Genomic DNA, 12340 nt, shown 5'->3' on the forward strand with positions numbered 1-12340 from the left:
AAGTTCCTCACCTCTTTGAGAACCGGGAGTCACAGACCATCTTTGCAGAAAAATACACGCACCCAGAAATGTTAACCGTTTGCAGAAGGGTTCCAGGCACCCCTGTGTTCATCCTCGGACCACAGCGCGAGCCCCTAATTGAGAAGCGCCAAATCACTGACGGCCAAGGCCAAGTGGCGACACCGCTCGGAGGAGACGCAAAGGGCACAAGGAGGATGCCTGGTTCGCTGTATTTTCTGGCAGAGAAGAGACGACGAAGCAAACGCGATGGAGAGGTCACAGGGCCTGATGGGATGGCGTGAGTCTGGGAGGCGGGAAGACTGGTCGTAGCTCGGCCTCATCCAGCAGCGCCCGAGCAGCCAGGCCTGCGTCTTCACCTGTCAGAGGAGAATGAAGAGCTATCCCAGCCTCCGGGTTCCTTCTAGCTTTTAACTCCTGAGGTTTTCAGGCACCACAAAATCACAAGACCTTGAGATTTTAAAACCTCAACTTGTACCCCAATCAGAGCTGAGACATCCTAGCCTGCTTGGAAGTAGCTTCCAGAAACTAAACGTCGTACATCAGCGGTTTTCAACGTCCGGCCATATGGGGCTGGGATTGGCTTTATCGAGTGCGATTAACGATTTAGATCCTCCTGAGGGGAGACAGGGTCTGAGGACTAGGAGGAGGCACGGGCCACCCTATGGGAGCAAGGGCTGCCTGGAAGGCCACGTGTCCCAGCTCCTTGGGGGCCCAAGCTCAGGATGGCCTGGCCTGAAGGAGTGAGGCTGTGATCTGTTGGGATTGTCTGTTTCCTGCCCTGATGGAGGATAGGCACAAGATAGGCTGTAGAAATGGGGAAAGGCAGGTGCCGTGTGCATTTCAGCCTCACCCCTGTAGGGCTGGAGACCCCTGCCCTCTGGCCTGTGCTTTTGCCTGTTTCTGAAATGACACCTGGCACAAAGGGTCTCCAGCCCAGGACACAAACAGGGACCAGCAGCCCCGGCTTGCTTTGGTCAGGGGCCTCTGAGCGCGCAGGAAAGATGAAGTCAAGGGAACCATATGGAGGGATGGTGTTAGACCTTGGTGTCGGTCATCAGAGGTGAAGGGTAGTGGGTAGAACAGCCAGAGTTCAGAAGGGTATGGCCTGCACGAGTCAGCCATGGGGCTCGATGGTTTAAAGTGCGGCCGGATGGACGAGTGGATTCAACTCAGTCAGTGGGACTTGACAGGTGCCGCATGGGCCAGAGGTGGTAGTCCGCAGGCTTGTTGGGGAGCCTGGGAGGCAGCCTACTTGAAAGGCTCCAGTGGAGGTCAAGAGCATCTTAGAAAACAGGGGCAGGGTGGCTCAGTCGGTTAAGCGGCCGACTTCAGCTCAGGTCACGATCTCGCGGTCCGTGAGTTCGAGCCCCGCGTCGGGCTCTGGGCTGATGGCTCAGGGCCTGGAGCCTGCTTCCGATTCTGTGTCTCCCTCTCTCTCTGCCCCTCCCCCGCTCATGCTCTGTCTCTCTCTGTCTCAAAAATAAATAAACATTAAAAAAAATTAAAAAAAAAAAAAAAGAAAACAGGGGCAGAGAGAGATGGATGGTGGCTTAGGGTATCTGGCTGGCCCCACGTCGGGGACGGTGTTTTCTGGGCAGGCCTTGAAGGGCGTGGGAAGGGGTGTTGTAGACAGGATGTTCTGCAGGGAGCGCGTGTGCAACTCCTGCTCAGGCTGTGTTCCGGAAAGCCCAGGTGGTCAGCAGTGGGATGTACTTGGCGGGAAGGGAGTGTAGGGGCATGAATGGTGGAGACCCCCCATTTGGGCTCCACCACATGGGCCTTGAATGCCCAACTGGGGAGCTTGTATTTTGTGTTACACGCGGTCAGAGCTGTGGAAAGCAAGGGGCGAAACCCGAGAACCTTTGGGTTTGGAGAAGAGGGTTGGGATGAGCCTGCTGGAAAGAATCTATAGGATCCCCAGAATCAGACAGACACGGTTGTGAGTTTCAGGCCTCACCAGTTACAGCCGGGTGACTTTGGAGAAACCGCTTAGCTGCACAGAGCCTCAGTTTCCCCGGTTGTGAAAGGGGGGAGAATGGAGCTCCCCTTGCATCAGGGATTCCCACCCGTGACATTATTAACGATTGGATTGTTGTGCCTTTATCCTGGGGGCCATCTCGTGGGCTGCAGGGTGTGTAGGAGCAGCCCCGGCCCCCAGATGCCAGCAGCACCCCCCTCCCCAAGCTTTGCTACCCAGAATGTCTCCAGACCTTGCCAGTGTCCCCTGCCGGGGCAGAATCCACCGCACCGTCCCTGCCCCAAGCAAACAGTGCTGCCTTACTGGGTCTGAGGACTGGACGGAACGTGAGTCAAGTGCCTGGTACAGAGCTAGGCCGAGACCCGGGCTAACGAGTACACCGCTGGCATAGGGGAGACCCCTTGGGAGTCTCATTGTCCTAGTCCGGGTGAAACCAGGGAGGATAGAAGTTGGGCTGGCTGGAGACATCAAGGGAGTGGACTCCACAGGGCCCGCCCACCAGCAGAAGAAGGAGCGCAGGAAGCTCCCAAGGTCTCACACCTGGGTGGCAGAACATCGCCCCTCGGGAGAGGGGCCCGTTCAGGACCCAGAGGTCTGGCCCGGCCCAGGCTGTAGGTGGTGGTTGAGAGCGCCGCCCGGAGCTCCGGGGAGGCCTCTCCAGGGAAGCTGTGCTCCGCCCCTCCCTGTGGTGCCTTCGCCCCCTGAATCCCCGAGGCTGACGCACCGAAGGCCACGTCCGGGTCTGGGGAGGAAACTTGAATCTGAGGCGCCAGAGAGGGAAGAAAGACAAGGAGCGGACCTGGTGACCGGGCAGCCCAGGCTTCCGAGGGCACTGGACACGGAAGTCCTCTCAAAGAGCCTCGTGGGAACCAGAGCAGCGATGGATTTTCCTCTCGGGCCGTTCTGTAGAGAAGAGGCCGGCACCCCGGGATCCTCAGGCTGCCGGAGCCACGGGCGAGCCCCCCAGCGCCCAGCATCTCCCCAGGCCGCGATGTGGGATGGACGCTGGAGGGCCTGTAGTTCTTGGCTGGGTCAGCCGGCCCCACCCCGGGGGCCCACAGAGGGAGGCATGCGTGTGTTTTCCGGGGACAGTGTGTGTGGGGTGGGGGCGAGCTGGCGCATCTTACCTGCTGAGGGAGAAGGTCTTCAAGAGCGTGAGCGTTCTAGGCGCAGCTGCTTATATGGCTAGGAGACATGTTTTAGTACCTAAAACGTGTTCCCTGAGAAATAACAGACCACTCGTCGGACGCCCCCTTTCGTCCCTCCCTCAACTTCAAAAGAGGACCACACACAAAAAAAAAAAAAAAAAAAAAAAAAAAGAGAGAAACACCTGGGAGACCAAATAGAAGCCTCACACCCTCACCCACCCTGTGCCCCGGAGGAGAGGACCCCATCCTGCATCTTCTACCGGGAGCGCCCGCTCTCGGGAGCGAGCTGGCGTGGCCGCGCAGGGGAGCGTGTGTCTGTGTGTGATGTGCCTTCATGCGTCACTCTATTTATGTTGTTCGCAGCCCAACGGTAGCGGCCAGGGCAAAGTCCCGGGGTCATTTTTGCTACCGCCGCCGCCTCCAGTGGCCAGACCTGTGCCCCTTCCTATGCCTGATTCCAAATCCACCAGCACTGCCCCAGACGGCGCCGCCTTGACTCCTCCATCACCTTGTAAGTGGACGATGAAACCGAAACCACAACGCCCGGCATCCCTGGCCCATCCAAACAGTCTCCACTGCAAAAAGAAAAACCCCTGCCCCGCCCACCGCCAAAGCACCCCAACCCAGAGCGCCATGGAGCCTCCCACCCGGACAAGAGCAGAGCTGAGCCCCCCCAGTCATGGCCTCCTGGGCCTCAGTTGCACCAGCCAGCACCCCACAAGCCCCCCCCTGCCCACCCGCGGCTCCCAGCCGGGGCGCCCCCCCCCCCCCCCCCCCCGCCCCCGGCCCAGGCCCCTCCCGGGGGCGGGAGGGGGAGCACAGTGGGGCACGCAGGCCAGGGGTGCTGGCCAGGGTGGGAGGGGGGTGGGAGGCGCAGCCATCCCATCTTCATGCCTGATTGCTGTTTTTTTTTTCATTTTTCGGTTTTTTTTTTTGTTTTTTGATTTTTGTTGTTTCGTTGTGCCCCGCTACACCAAAAAAAAAAAAAAAAAAAAAAAAAAAAAAAAATTGTGACCACAAGGCGACGCCACCACCATCCCCTTTTGGCCTTGCTCCCTCACCTCCATTCGGGGCCCGTGGGCCTCTGACGGTGCAGCAGGCCAGCCCCTGACCTCCTCCCCTTCAATCTCACGTTTGGTTTCTCGTTGTTCCTCTTTTTGTTCCTTCCCCCCCTTCCCACCCCTGTCCCTTCCCCAGGTTGAATGTTCCAAGGACAAGGGCGGGCTCTGGGCCTTGGCTTCCTTCATCTCTCTCTCTCTGTCTCTCTCTTTTAACCAACGACAAATTTTGTCAAAGGGAAAAGAAAATCTGAGTTGAGAGGCCCAAGGTAGACCCGACGCGTGAAGGACAGGAGAGGTGGAGGGTGGGCAGCGTGCCGTCTTCGGGCAGCGGGGTGGGCAGCACTTTGGGCGCCCTGGGGGCTGGCAGGACTTCCTGGTCAGCAGTGGGAGGGGCGGCCCATCTCACTTTTCTCCGTCTCGCGCTCTCTGTTGCCTTCTTTCTCATGGTTTGAGTTCTTTTCCCCTTTCCGTCCTCTTCATGCCATCTTCCCATCTACATCCGCCATAAGACACGAAGTCATGGTCATGGTCATTGGAGGTGGGCAGGGTGGGGGGAGGAGGCGCCCGGCTGCAGGGGGGCGGGAGGCGGGGGGCACCCTGGACAGAATCTGGTGAGCACGCAGTCCCTGGAGTGTGTCTGGTGGGGAGGGCGTGTGGGGGCGGGGGGGGGGGATCCCCGGCAGCCTGTGACACTCCTTGTCCCTTCTGGGGACATCTTCTCTACCGGGGGTGCAGGACCCATTCCCTCCCATGGGGCTCCAGCCAGAAAACCTGAGAAGAGCTCGGGGCCGTTTGGCTGCCCATTTGCCCCCTCAGGCTCCAGAACAACCACCCCTGGGCACCGAAGCCCGAGCGTTCTGCCAGGCCCTCCAGCGCCCTCCTCCTCTGGTGCCTTGGCCCACCTCAGGCCCTGGGAACCACAGGACCTGGCTCATCCATCAGAGGACGAGAGCGCCTGCTGGGCCTGAGCCTTGCCACCTTTGGGCCCGAGCTGGCAGCCGGCTCCTCTCTCTGACCCTGTCCCACCCCGCGCAGCCCTCTGTTGGGCCCCTTCAAATTCCCTGAGCCATCGGCCCCATCCTTGGGACTGCCCAGTGGGGTTGAGCGGTGCAGCACCCACCTAGCTGACCTGGTTGGAGAGGTGGCCTGGCTGAGCCGCCCTTCCCTGAGCAGGGTGGGGCCGGCCCGCCAGAGCTCCCACCCTCCCGCCCTCCCAGGCTCCCTCTTTCCGGACCCGGGAGGGTCAGTGGGAAAGCAAGGGTGCCTTGCTTCAGTGAAGGCTGTCCTCAGTCCTGCTCAGTGCCTGGCTAGGGAACAGAACAGGGTCTGTGGGACCTCGGCTGAAGCCTCCAGGGCCCCTCCCTCGCCCTGGGCCAGGAAAGAGGACGCCTGGCTGAGGCGGGGTGCTAGGGGTGGGGGACGGAGTGTGCTCCTGGTCAGTGAGAGGATGATGGGACCCCTCCGGCCTGTCCTTCCCACTGCCAGCCTAAGCCCTGGCAGCACGGTCTAATCCCGTCTCTCCCTCTCTCAGCAGCCCCGAAGGGCAGTGCCCGGGCAGGCCCCAAGGCCTCACGGGGTCTCTCCCTCTCTTCCCTGCTCCCCACAGCATTCGCAACGACAGGCGCCTCCTCTGCCAACCGGTTTGTCAGCATCGGACCCCGGGACGGCAACTTTCTGAACATCCCACAGCAGTCTCAGGTAGGAGGCCCCACCCACGCTGTGGATGTGGGCAAGGGGCAGGGGAGGGGGGACCGCCGCACAGGCAGCGGCGGGGGCATCTGGGGAAGAGGCCGGTTCCTTGAGGCCAATCCGGGAGAAAGGGCCGGGGCAGGGCTGGAGGGCCCGGGCTTCTGCGCGCCCAGCTGAGCCTGCCTCCCCAGGCAGCCCCCAGGTCCTCTGGCTAATCAGCTAATTGGATAATTAGCTCTGACAGCCCCGGCCCTGGGGAAGGCGGCCAAAGACCTGAGGCTAGAGGCGCTCTGGGCCAGGCCTGGTGGGAGCCCGAGGCCCCGTCAGGAAGAGGACAGCGTCTGCCTGTTGCTCTCCTCCCGCTCCAGCTGGAAGCCCTGGCCCCCAGCCCTCCTTTCTTCCTTGGCTTTGGGTGGGCTGGGCGAGGGGTGGAGGAGGGACAGAGCCGTCCCGGTGGGCTGCGTGCCCAGAGACTCTGGCACCCAGGGTAGGGCAGGGCCTGTTGCCACCCTGGAGGCCCCTCCCTCAAGTCCCCATGAATCCCGTTAGAGGGGAGGCTGGGCTGCCGGAGCCTCCAGTCCAGCTCTCCGTCTGTCCCCAGTCCTCACAAGGAAACCTCCAGCCCTCCTGCTGGAATCTCCTGGATCCGGCTTTGTACAGGCATCTGTGCACACACACGCATGTGGGCCCCCTCCTCCCTGTGCCTGTCCCCAAGAGGCTGGGAATAGCCCACGGAGCCCAGGGCCCCGGGGTGCAGGGAGGACCCACCTCAGGAGCCGGGCAGAGGCAGCTTTTACAGCGCGGGGGCTTCTCGGAAAAGAACATGCAAATATCTTTCTCTTTTTCACGGTTTACAAAAACATCACCCTGTGAGCCCAAGGCCTTGGAGGCTTTCTCAGCCCCAGGAAATCCACCTCAGCCCAGGCTCCTTTACTGCTCTGAGGCCTGAGTCCAGAGAAAGTTGGTGGATGGAAGTTTTGTGTGTGTGGTTTGAGGTTTTGTTTTTTGTTTTTTTTTTTCCCTTTTCCTTTCCCTCCCTCAAAAAAAAAAAAAAAAAAAAGCCAAAAAACTTTGTCAAACTTCAAACTTCAGAGCTCCCTAGTGGCAAGGAGGGGAGGGGAGGGGAACTTCAACCCCCTCCAGCTTCCCACCCCCTTTCCCCAGAGTCACGTCTGACCCGTCTGGTTTCCAGGAGCAACCAGACATGATGTAACACCCAGATGAACTTGAACTTGGGGGTGTTGAGAAGAAAAACAATGGCTCCGAGCAGGGGCTGGAGCCAGCCCCCTCCGCTGCTCTGTGCCAGGGAGGCAGAGAGAGCCCTGCTGGCAGAGGGCGGGAGGGGGTGCCAGAGGAAGGGACAGCAGGCGGGCCTCCCCTCCTGGCTGTGGGCCGGCACCAGGCAGCAGGGCTGCGTCGCACTCTCGCCCTCCCTCCCTCCCTCCCTCCCTCCCTCCGCCCCAGCCGCCTATAGCTCTGTGTTACTTACTCACTCTTGGGGACCACGGCCCCGGCCTCCCCCACTCACCCTGTTTCCGCCTCCGTGTGCTTTCCCTTCTTCACTTTCTCTGCGCACTTTGCTTAGACTTTGGGGCCAAGTCAGAGTTTGAGGCAAGTCTGGGAAACGGTCTTCCTCCCTCTTGTTTTGCAAGGGGCCTGGGCCCCGGGCCCCAGCAGGCAGGTGTGTCTGGGGGTGCCGGTGGGGGAGGCTCTGGGGGAGACTGGAGCCGGACAGGGCCCAGCCGCTGAGAGAGCCCTTGGGCCTGGGGGCAGGCAGGCGACTGCAGCGGGCGCAGGGGGTACGGTGGGGGGCGGTTTCCACAGTAACCAGTGACTTTAGCTGATCTCTGGAGCACCAGATGGAGAGAGAACAATAGAATGAGGGAAGAAAAGAGAATTTTAGCAATTTTGTCATTCCCTGGGCAGCGCTTTTTACTTAGTTTTAATCAATTTTGGACCTGGCTCAGGAAGCAGAGAGGGTGAGCAGAAAAAACCACTTTGTGCTTGGCAGCCGATGCACCCCCCCCCCCCCCCTTTTCCTGGGATCCGTGAGGAGGCACTGGGGAGCTTTCCTGGAAACACCTTTGTCCCTAACTCCAGGCCTTGAACTGGAGTCGTCTTCCTCTGAGGGAGGGGGGCTCCCCGCCCCCCCCCCCCCCCCGCCCCGTCCGAGCACTGGTGGTTGTCCCCCTGCTGTGCAGCTCAGGGGACCCCAAGGGGACCAGCCTGGGGTCTGGGCCTGGTCCGACAAAGACGGGGGCCAAGCAGGCCCTCCGTGTCCCGGTTGTCCCCCGCCCCCTCCGTCACAGGAAGGGTGAGGACCCGGCTCGCACAGCCGTGGCGTGAGGGTTCCGGTGTGGTCTCCCCTTGGGAAGGGGGCTCCAAAGAACACCGAGGCCTGAGACCGCAGTGACAGGGGCTCACTGCAGACAGCTCCCCTACCTTCTCAGGCCGGGACTGGAAGCCCAGGGGCCAGCTGCCGACTCAGGCCCCGCCAACAGCTCAGGGGGTGCCTTGTGCCTGGGTTTCCCCCACGCAGGGCCACGTGTCCCACGAGCCTCCCTTTCGCCTTCAGTCAGCGGATGGGGCTGGACTTCGGGCAGGTCCCCTGGGAGCCCCGCCGCAGGACGGCCGGTCTCCTCCGTGCGTGCCGTCCAGCACAGCGCAGGCAGTGAGCATCTCTGCCCGTGCGGTAAATGCCAGCAGCACCCCAGTCATTGGGGCACCCCCAGAGCCCCATGCTTCCAAATGCCTTCCCTCTGCACCATCCACCCGGGCAGCCGCTGGCCACGTGTGGCGGTTGAAGTTTAAATGAAATAACTAACTAGAGAAAACTTTCAGTCCCTCAGCCACACGAGCCCCATGTCAGTTGCTTAGAAGCCACCGCGTGGCTACTGGCTACCAGATTGGACAGAGCAAACAGGGGATGTTTCCGTCGTCACAGAAGGTTCTCGGTGATCTTCCAGGCCCCTTCTAACACTAAAACTCCATGTGTTTATCTCACAGTAGATGACAACCTGCGGTCCCCAACCAGAGCCTGCGGGGCAGGCCCGGCCTGCAGGCATGATCCGTGTGTCTGAAACAAGTGTTGTTAAACATTGACAACTTTCGCATGAAAATCCGTCTGGCCTTTTGGCTTCTTTTAAAGAGTTGGCCGATCGGGCCCCCCCCCCACCCCCCCACCCCCAAGCCCTCACTCCAATGTGGCAGCCTTGGCCCTGGGCTCCCTGGGAGCATGCCACATGAAGCAGTTAGGAGCATCGACTCTGAACCGTTCCCCGCATTTGAGTCCTGGCTAGGCCACGCGGGTGGGCGGTGTAGCCTCAGGCAGATCAGCCACCCTCTCTTGGAGCAAGGGGAGAATGGGTCACCACCCAGTGCAGGCTCTGTTAGCCCGGCTTGGCCCCTGCCAATCTGAGTCTGTGGCCCGGAGCCCCAGAGGGGCCCTGAAATACATTTTCAGGGACCCCTTTTTGGCCCCAAGGGTATTACCCAGGTACTGTAGGCCAGAGAGAACACGTCCCCCTTCCAGCCCTCCCCCACTGCCCCTTGGCCACAAGGTGGGGCCAGAGCCTTTGGTGGAGGGCATTGCCGGGCGGCCCGGCCTCCGGGTCAGGTGTGTTTTGTGAGCAGGAGCCACCAAGGCTCGTTTGTGGGAAGGTGGCTCCCCCTGCTGGCACCCTTAGGGAAGCCACTCCTGCCCCAGGGAGACTGCGGTCCTTCCCCAGCACCAGGTGTCCTGAGGATAGAGGATCAGGCACAGTGGGCTCCAGAGCCCCTCCCCCAGGCCTGGTCCCGCTAGGGACTAAAGCCATGTGGCATCCCCCGCCCCCTCCCCAGCCTTTCAGCCTGTGGGACCTTGGCTGGGGAGTACAGACGGGAATTTCTGCTTTTAATCCAAAGAGACAGAAAGAAAACTCAGCAAGAAGCTGTGCCACCCCCCACCCCACTCCCAAAACCCCTCTGGGGACAAAAGCTCCAGCCTGGCATCCTCCCCACCCTCCAGGACCCACACAAAAACCTAAACAATTGGAAACATGGCCAGATCCCAGGTCTGTGCCTGTGCCAGCTTCAGCCACGGGGGTCCCACCCGCTGGGCACAGTGCCCACGGGAAGGCCAGCTGGACTCTGGCACCGGGGGCAGGGTCTCTTGGGGGCGGCAGGATTCCCATCGGAGGTCTCGACAGAATGGGGAGGTACCTCTTCGTGGGGTGCCGGTGTCCTTGGCTCTGCTGGGACCGGGCCCTCCAGGGACCTTGGACACTGGCCGCCAGTCAGCTGGCCAGGTGGGGGCAAGAAGAGCGGTGCCCCCCCCCCCCGCTCTTTTCAATGTCGCCTCTTTTTTTTTTTTTTTTTTTTGTCCCGTTTCAGTCCTGGTTCCTCTGATAAGATCGACAGAAGAAATGACAAAATGTAAAGAAGAGGTTCCTCAAACGGGGGGAGAAGAAATTTTGAGACGTGGAAAAATCCCCCAGCCCAGCCCCACCGAAAAAGCAAAAATTAGACGTCGTCAGCCACTCAGCCCTTCTCTCCTCCAGCCCGGGGACCCCTGCAGGCCCCCAGAAGCAGCCCAGTTCTCGGAGAGCCCTCAGAAGAGGTCTCGGTGGAGCTGTGCACCAGCAGCCAAGCAGAAAGAAACATGCAAAACGGACTCTGTTAAGTAGAGGACAGAAAGAAAGAAAGGATGCGGCAGAACTGCCTTTCTCCCCTCCCTACCCCGCCCCAACCTTCCGGGGAAGGAACAAAATCAACCCAACAAAGCAACCAGCACGGTTCGAAAGGGCCTCTCCTCCACCGTCACCCTTCCTAGGGGAACCCCACCCCCAACTCAGTCCGGGAGCTTCACTAGGGAGCTCAGAGGACAAGCTTGTACAAATGACGGGGTGCAGATCCAGAGGGTTCTCCCTCCAGACTCTGCCTCCTCCCTGCCTGTCTCCCTCTCTCCCAACCCCCTCCCCACCCCCACTGCCTTGGCCTCTGGCTTCTCCCCGCCCCCCCACCCCCAGCTGCTTTGGACTAGGTGAGGCACGGTGGCTTCCAGGTTTCCCTGCCCTACCTTTGGGCTAGAAGGCCCCCCCTCCCGCCGGGGCGGCCAGGAAGCGTCCTCTGGAGCTAGCTTCTTGCTCCTGGAAGGGAGGGCGTTCTGCCACTCCACCCTGAGCTTCGGGGGTAGTTTCAGGGCCCCAGACTTCTCTGTACAGTCCACAGGAAAAAGTCGGAATGCTACAACAGCCTGTCCCAGCCTGGGACAGGCCCCCTCTTCCCTCCTCTCTGCAGGCCAGGAAAATCACTCTCTTGCCACGCCACAAGTGAGGGGAGGCGGGCCCTAGGTCGCCCCCACACCCCAGCCCCGCATGCAGGTGCCCTCGCTCCGCCCCACCGGTCCCTGCCCCTGCCCCTCACACAGACAGCCCTGCTGTGGCCGGGGCCGGAGAGTGGAGCAGAAAGGGGACCCCGGAGCCGAGCGAGGAGGACGAGGCAGCCGCCACTGCCATTGGCTAAGCCGCCACCTGCGCTAGGTAGGCGTCCTGCTCGCCGACTTTCAGTTCCTTTGGAGGGTGTTGGGTGTTGTCCTTTTTCAAAAGTGTTTTGGAGCTTTCTCTGTCCGCCCCCCCCCCCCAGCCCCACTTTCTCCACCACATGGGCCTCCTGGCCACTTCTCTCTGGATTTCAGCTGTAATGTCTTTACTCTTTATTTAGGGGTGGGGCATTCATCGTTTGGGTTTTTTGCTGTTGCAATTGGGAACTCCTCCATTTGAGCAACTTGGGAACAATTTGGTAACACACGACAGGAAGTAGCTCTCCTCTCCCCCTCCCTGCAGCCCCTTCCTCCTCCCAAGGGATGGATGGGGGCCTGTCCAGAGGGTCTTCAGAAGCCCCCTGGGAGGGAGGGAAGCAAGAGCATGCCCAGCCCCCCCCCCTCCAGGGTGTGACTTGGCCCCTCTGGCTTGTCTTTCTGTGCCTTACTCCCTCCTCCCTGCATCTCCCTTCCTAGGCCCCCTTCTCGAGTCCTCGTGCCTCTCTCTCTTTCTTAACTGTATGAAAACACAAAGCACAGGTCAGGATCCTCTGAAAGTCAGTCAACCCAACATTGCACCGCAGGGGCGGGTTGTGGGCTTTATTTATTGTGAATCTAGTTTGCGAGGCTGTGGCCCCAGCAGGGAGGGAGGGAAGGAGGGGAGGGAGCTGGCTGGGGAGGCAAGGAGGGCCCTTACCTGGGGCAGAAGGGGCCAGCGCGCCGTGCGGTGCGGTCCTCGACTGGAAGCCACAAGGCGGCTGGCCCCAGGAGTGGCTTTTGTTGGAAGTTGAGCGAAGGCCCTCCCCCCATCCGCGTGCAGCCCTCGGGGAAGACCGGGACTGAGAAGCAGGGGACAGGGGATCCCACGGGAGCCTGGGGTGGGGGGCGTGGGGAGTAGGGCGGGGGGTGGGGGGGCCGGGTGGGC

General features: G+C 61.0%; 1 protein-coding gene and 1 long non-coding RNA gene across 9 annotated transcripts in view; one reads left to right on the top strand and one right to left on the bottom strand.

Moving 5' to 3' along the window:
* Nucleotides 1–10864, top strand: part of NFIX (nuclear factor I X) — a 95632-nt gene extending 84768 nt beyond the window's left edge. For 4 of the 7 annotated variants that reach the window (XM_042928587.1, XM_042928589.1, XM_042928593.1 and 1 more), the window contains 3 exons: nucleotides 3511–3658; nucleotides 5815–5906; nucleotides 10269–10864. In XM_042928587.1, coding sequence (XP_042784521.1) covers nucleotides 3511–3658; nucleotides 5815–5906; nucleotides 10269–10283 — 255 coding nt within the window. In that variant the 3' untranslated portion in view covers nucleotides 10284–10864. The remainder of the gene's footprint in view (nucleotides 1–3510; nucleotides 3659–5814; nucleotides 5907–10268) is intronic. The other 3 variants (XM_042928590.1, XM_042928592.1, XM_042928591.1) reach the window with 1 other exon arrangement.
* Nucleotides 4143–12154, bottom strand: LOC122214026. Of its 2 annotated transcripts, none has more exons than XR_006199721.1 (3): nucleotides 12113–12154; nucleotides 7426–7744; nucleotides 4143–4701 (listed from the first exon to the last, which is right to left on the bottom strand). It is a non-coding gene; the product is annotated as an uncharacterized LOC122214026 (long non-coding RNA). The 2 variants fall into 2 exon arrangements; XR_006199722.1 differs by lacking the exon at nucleotides 12113–12154 and adding an exon at nucleotides 10098–10201.
* Between the last annotated feature and the right edge of the window lie 186 nt (nucleotides 12155–12340).

Source organism: Panthera leo, chromosome A2 (assembly GCF_018350215.1).
Source record: "Panthera leo isolate Ple1 chromosome A2, P.leo_Ple1_pat1.1, whole genome shotgun sequence".
Classification (NCBI taxonomy): domain Eukaryota; kingdom Metazoa; phylum Chordata; class Mammalia; order Carnivora; family Felidae; genus Panthera; species Panthera leo.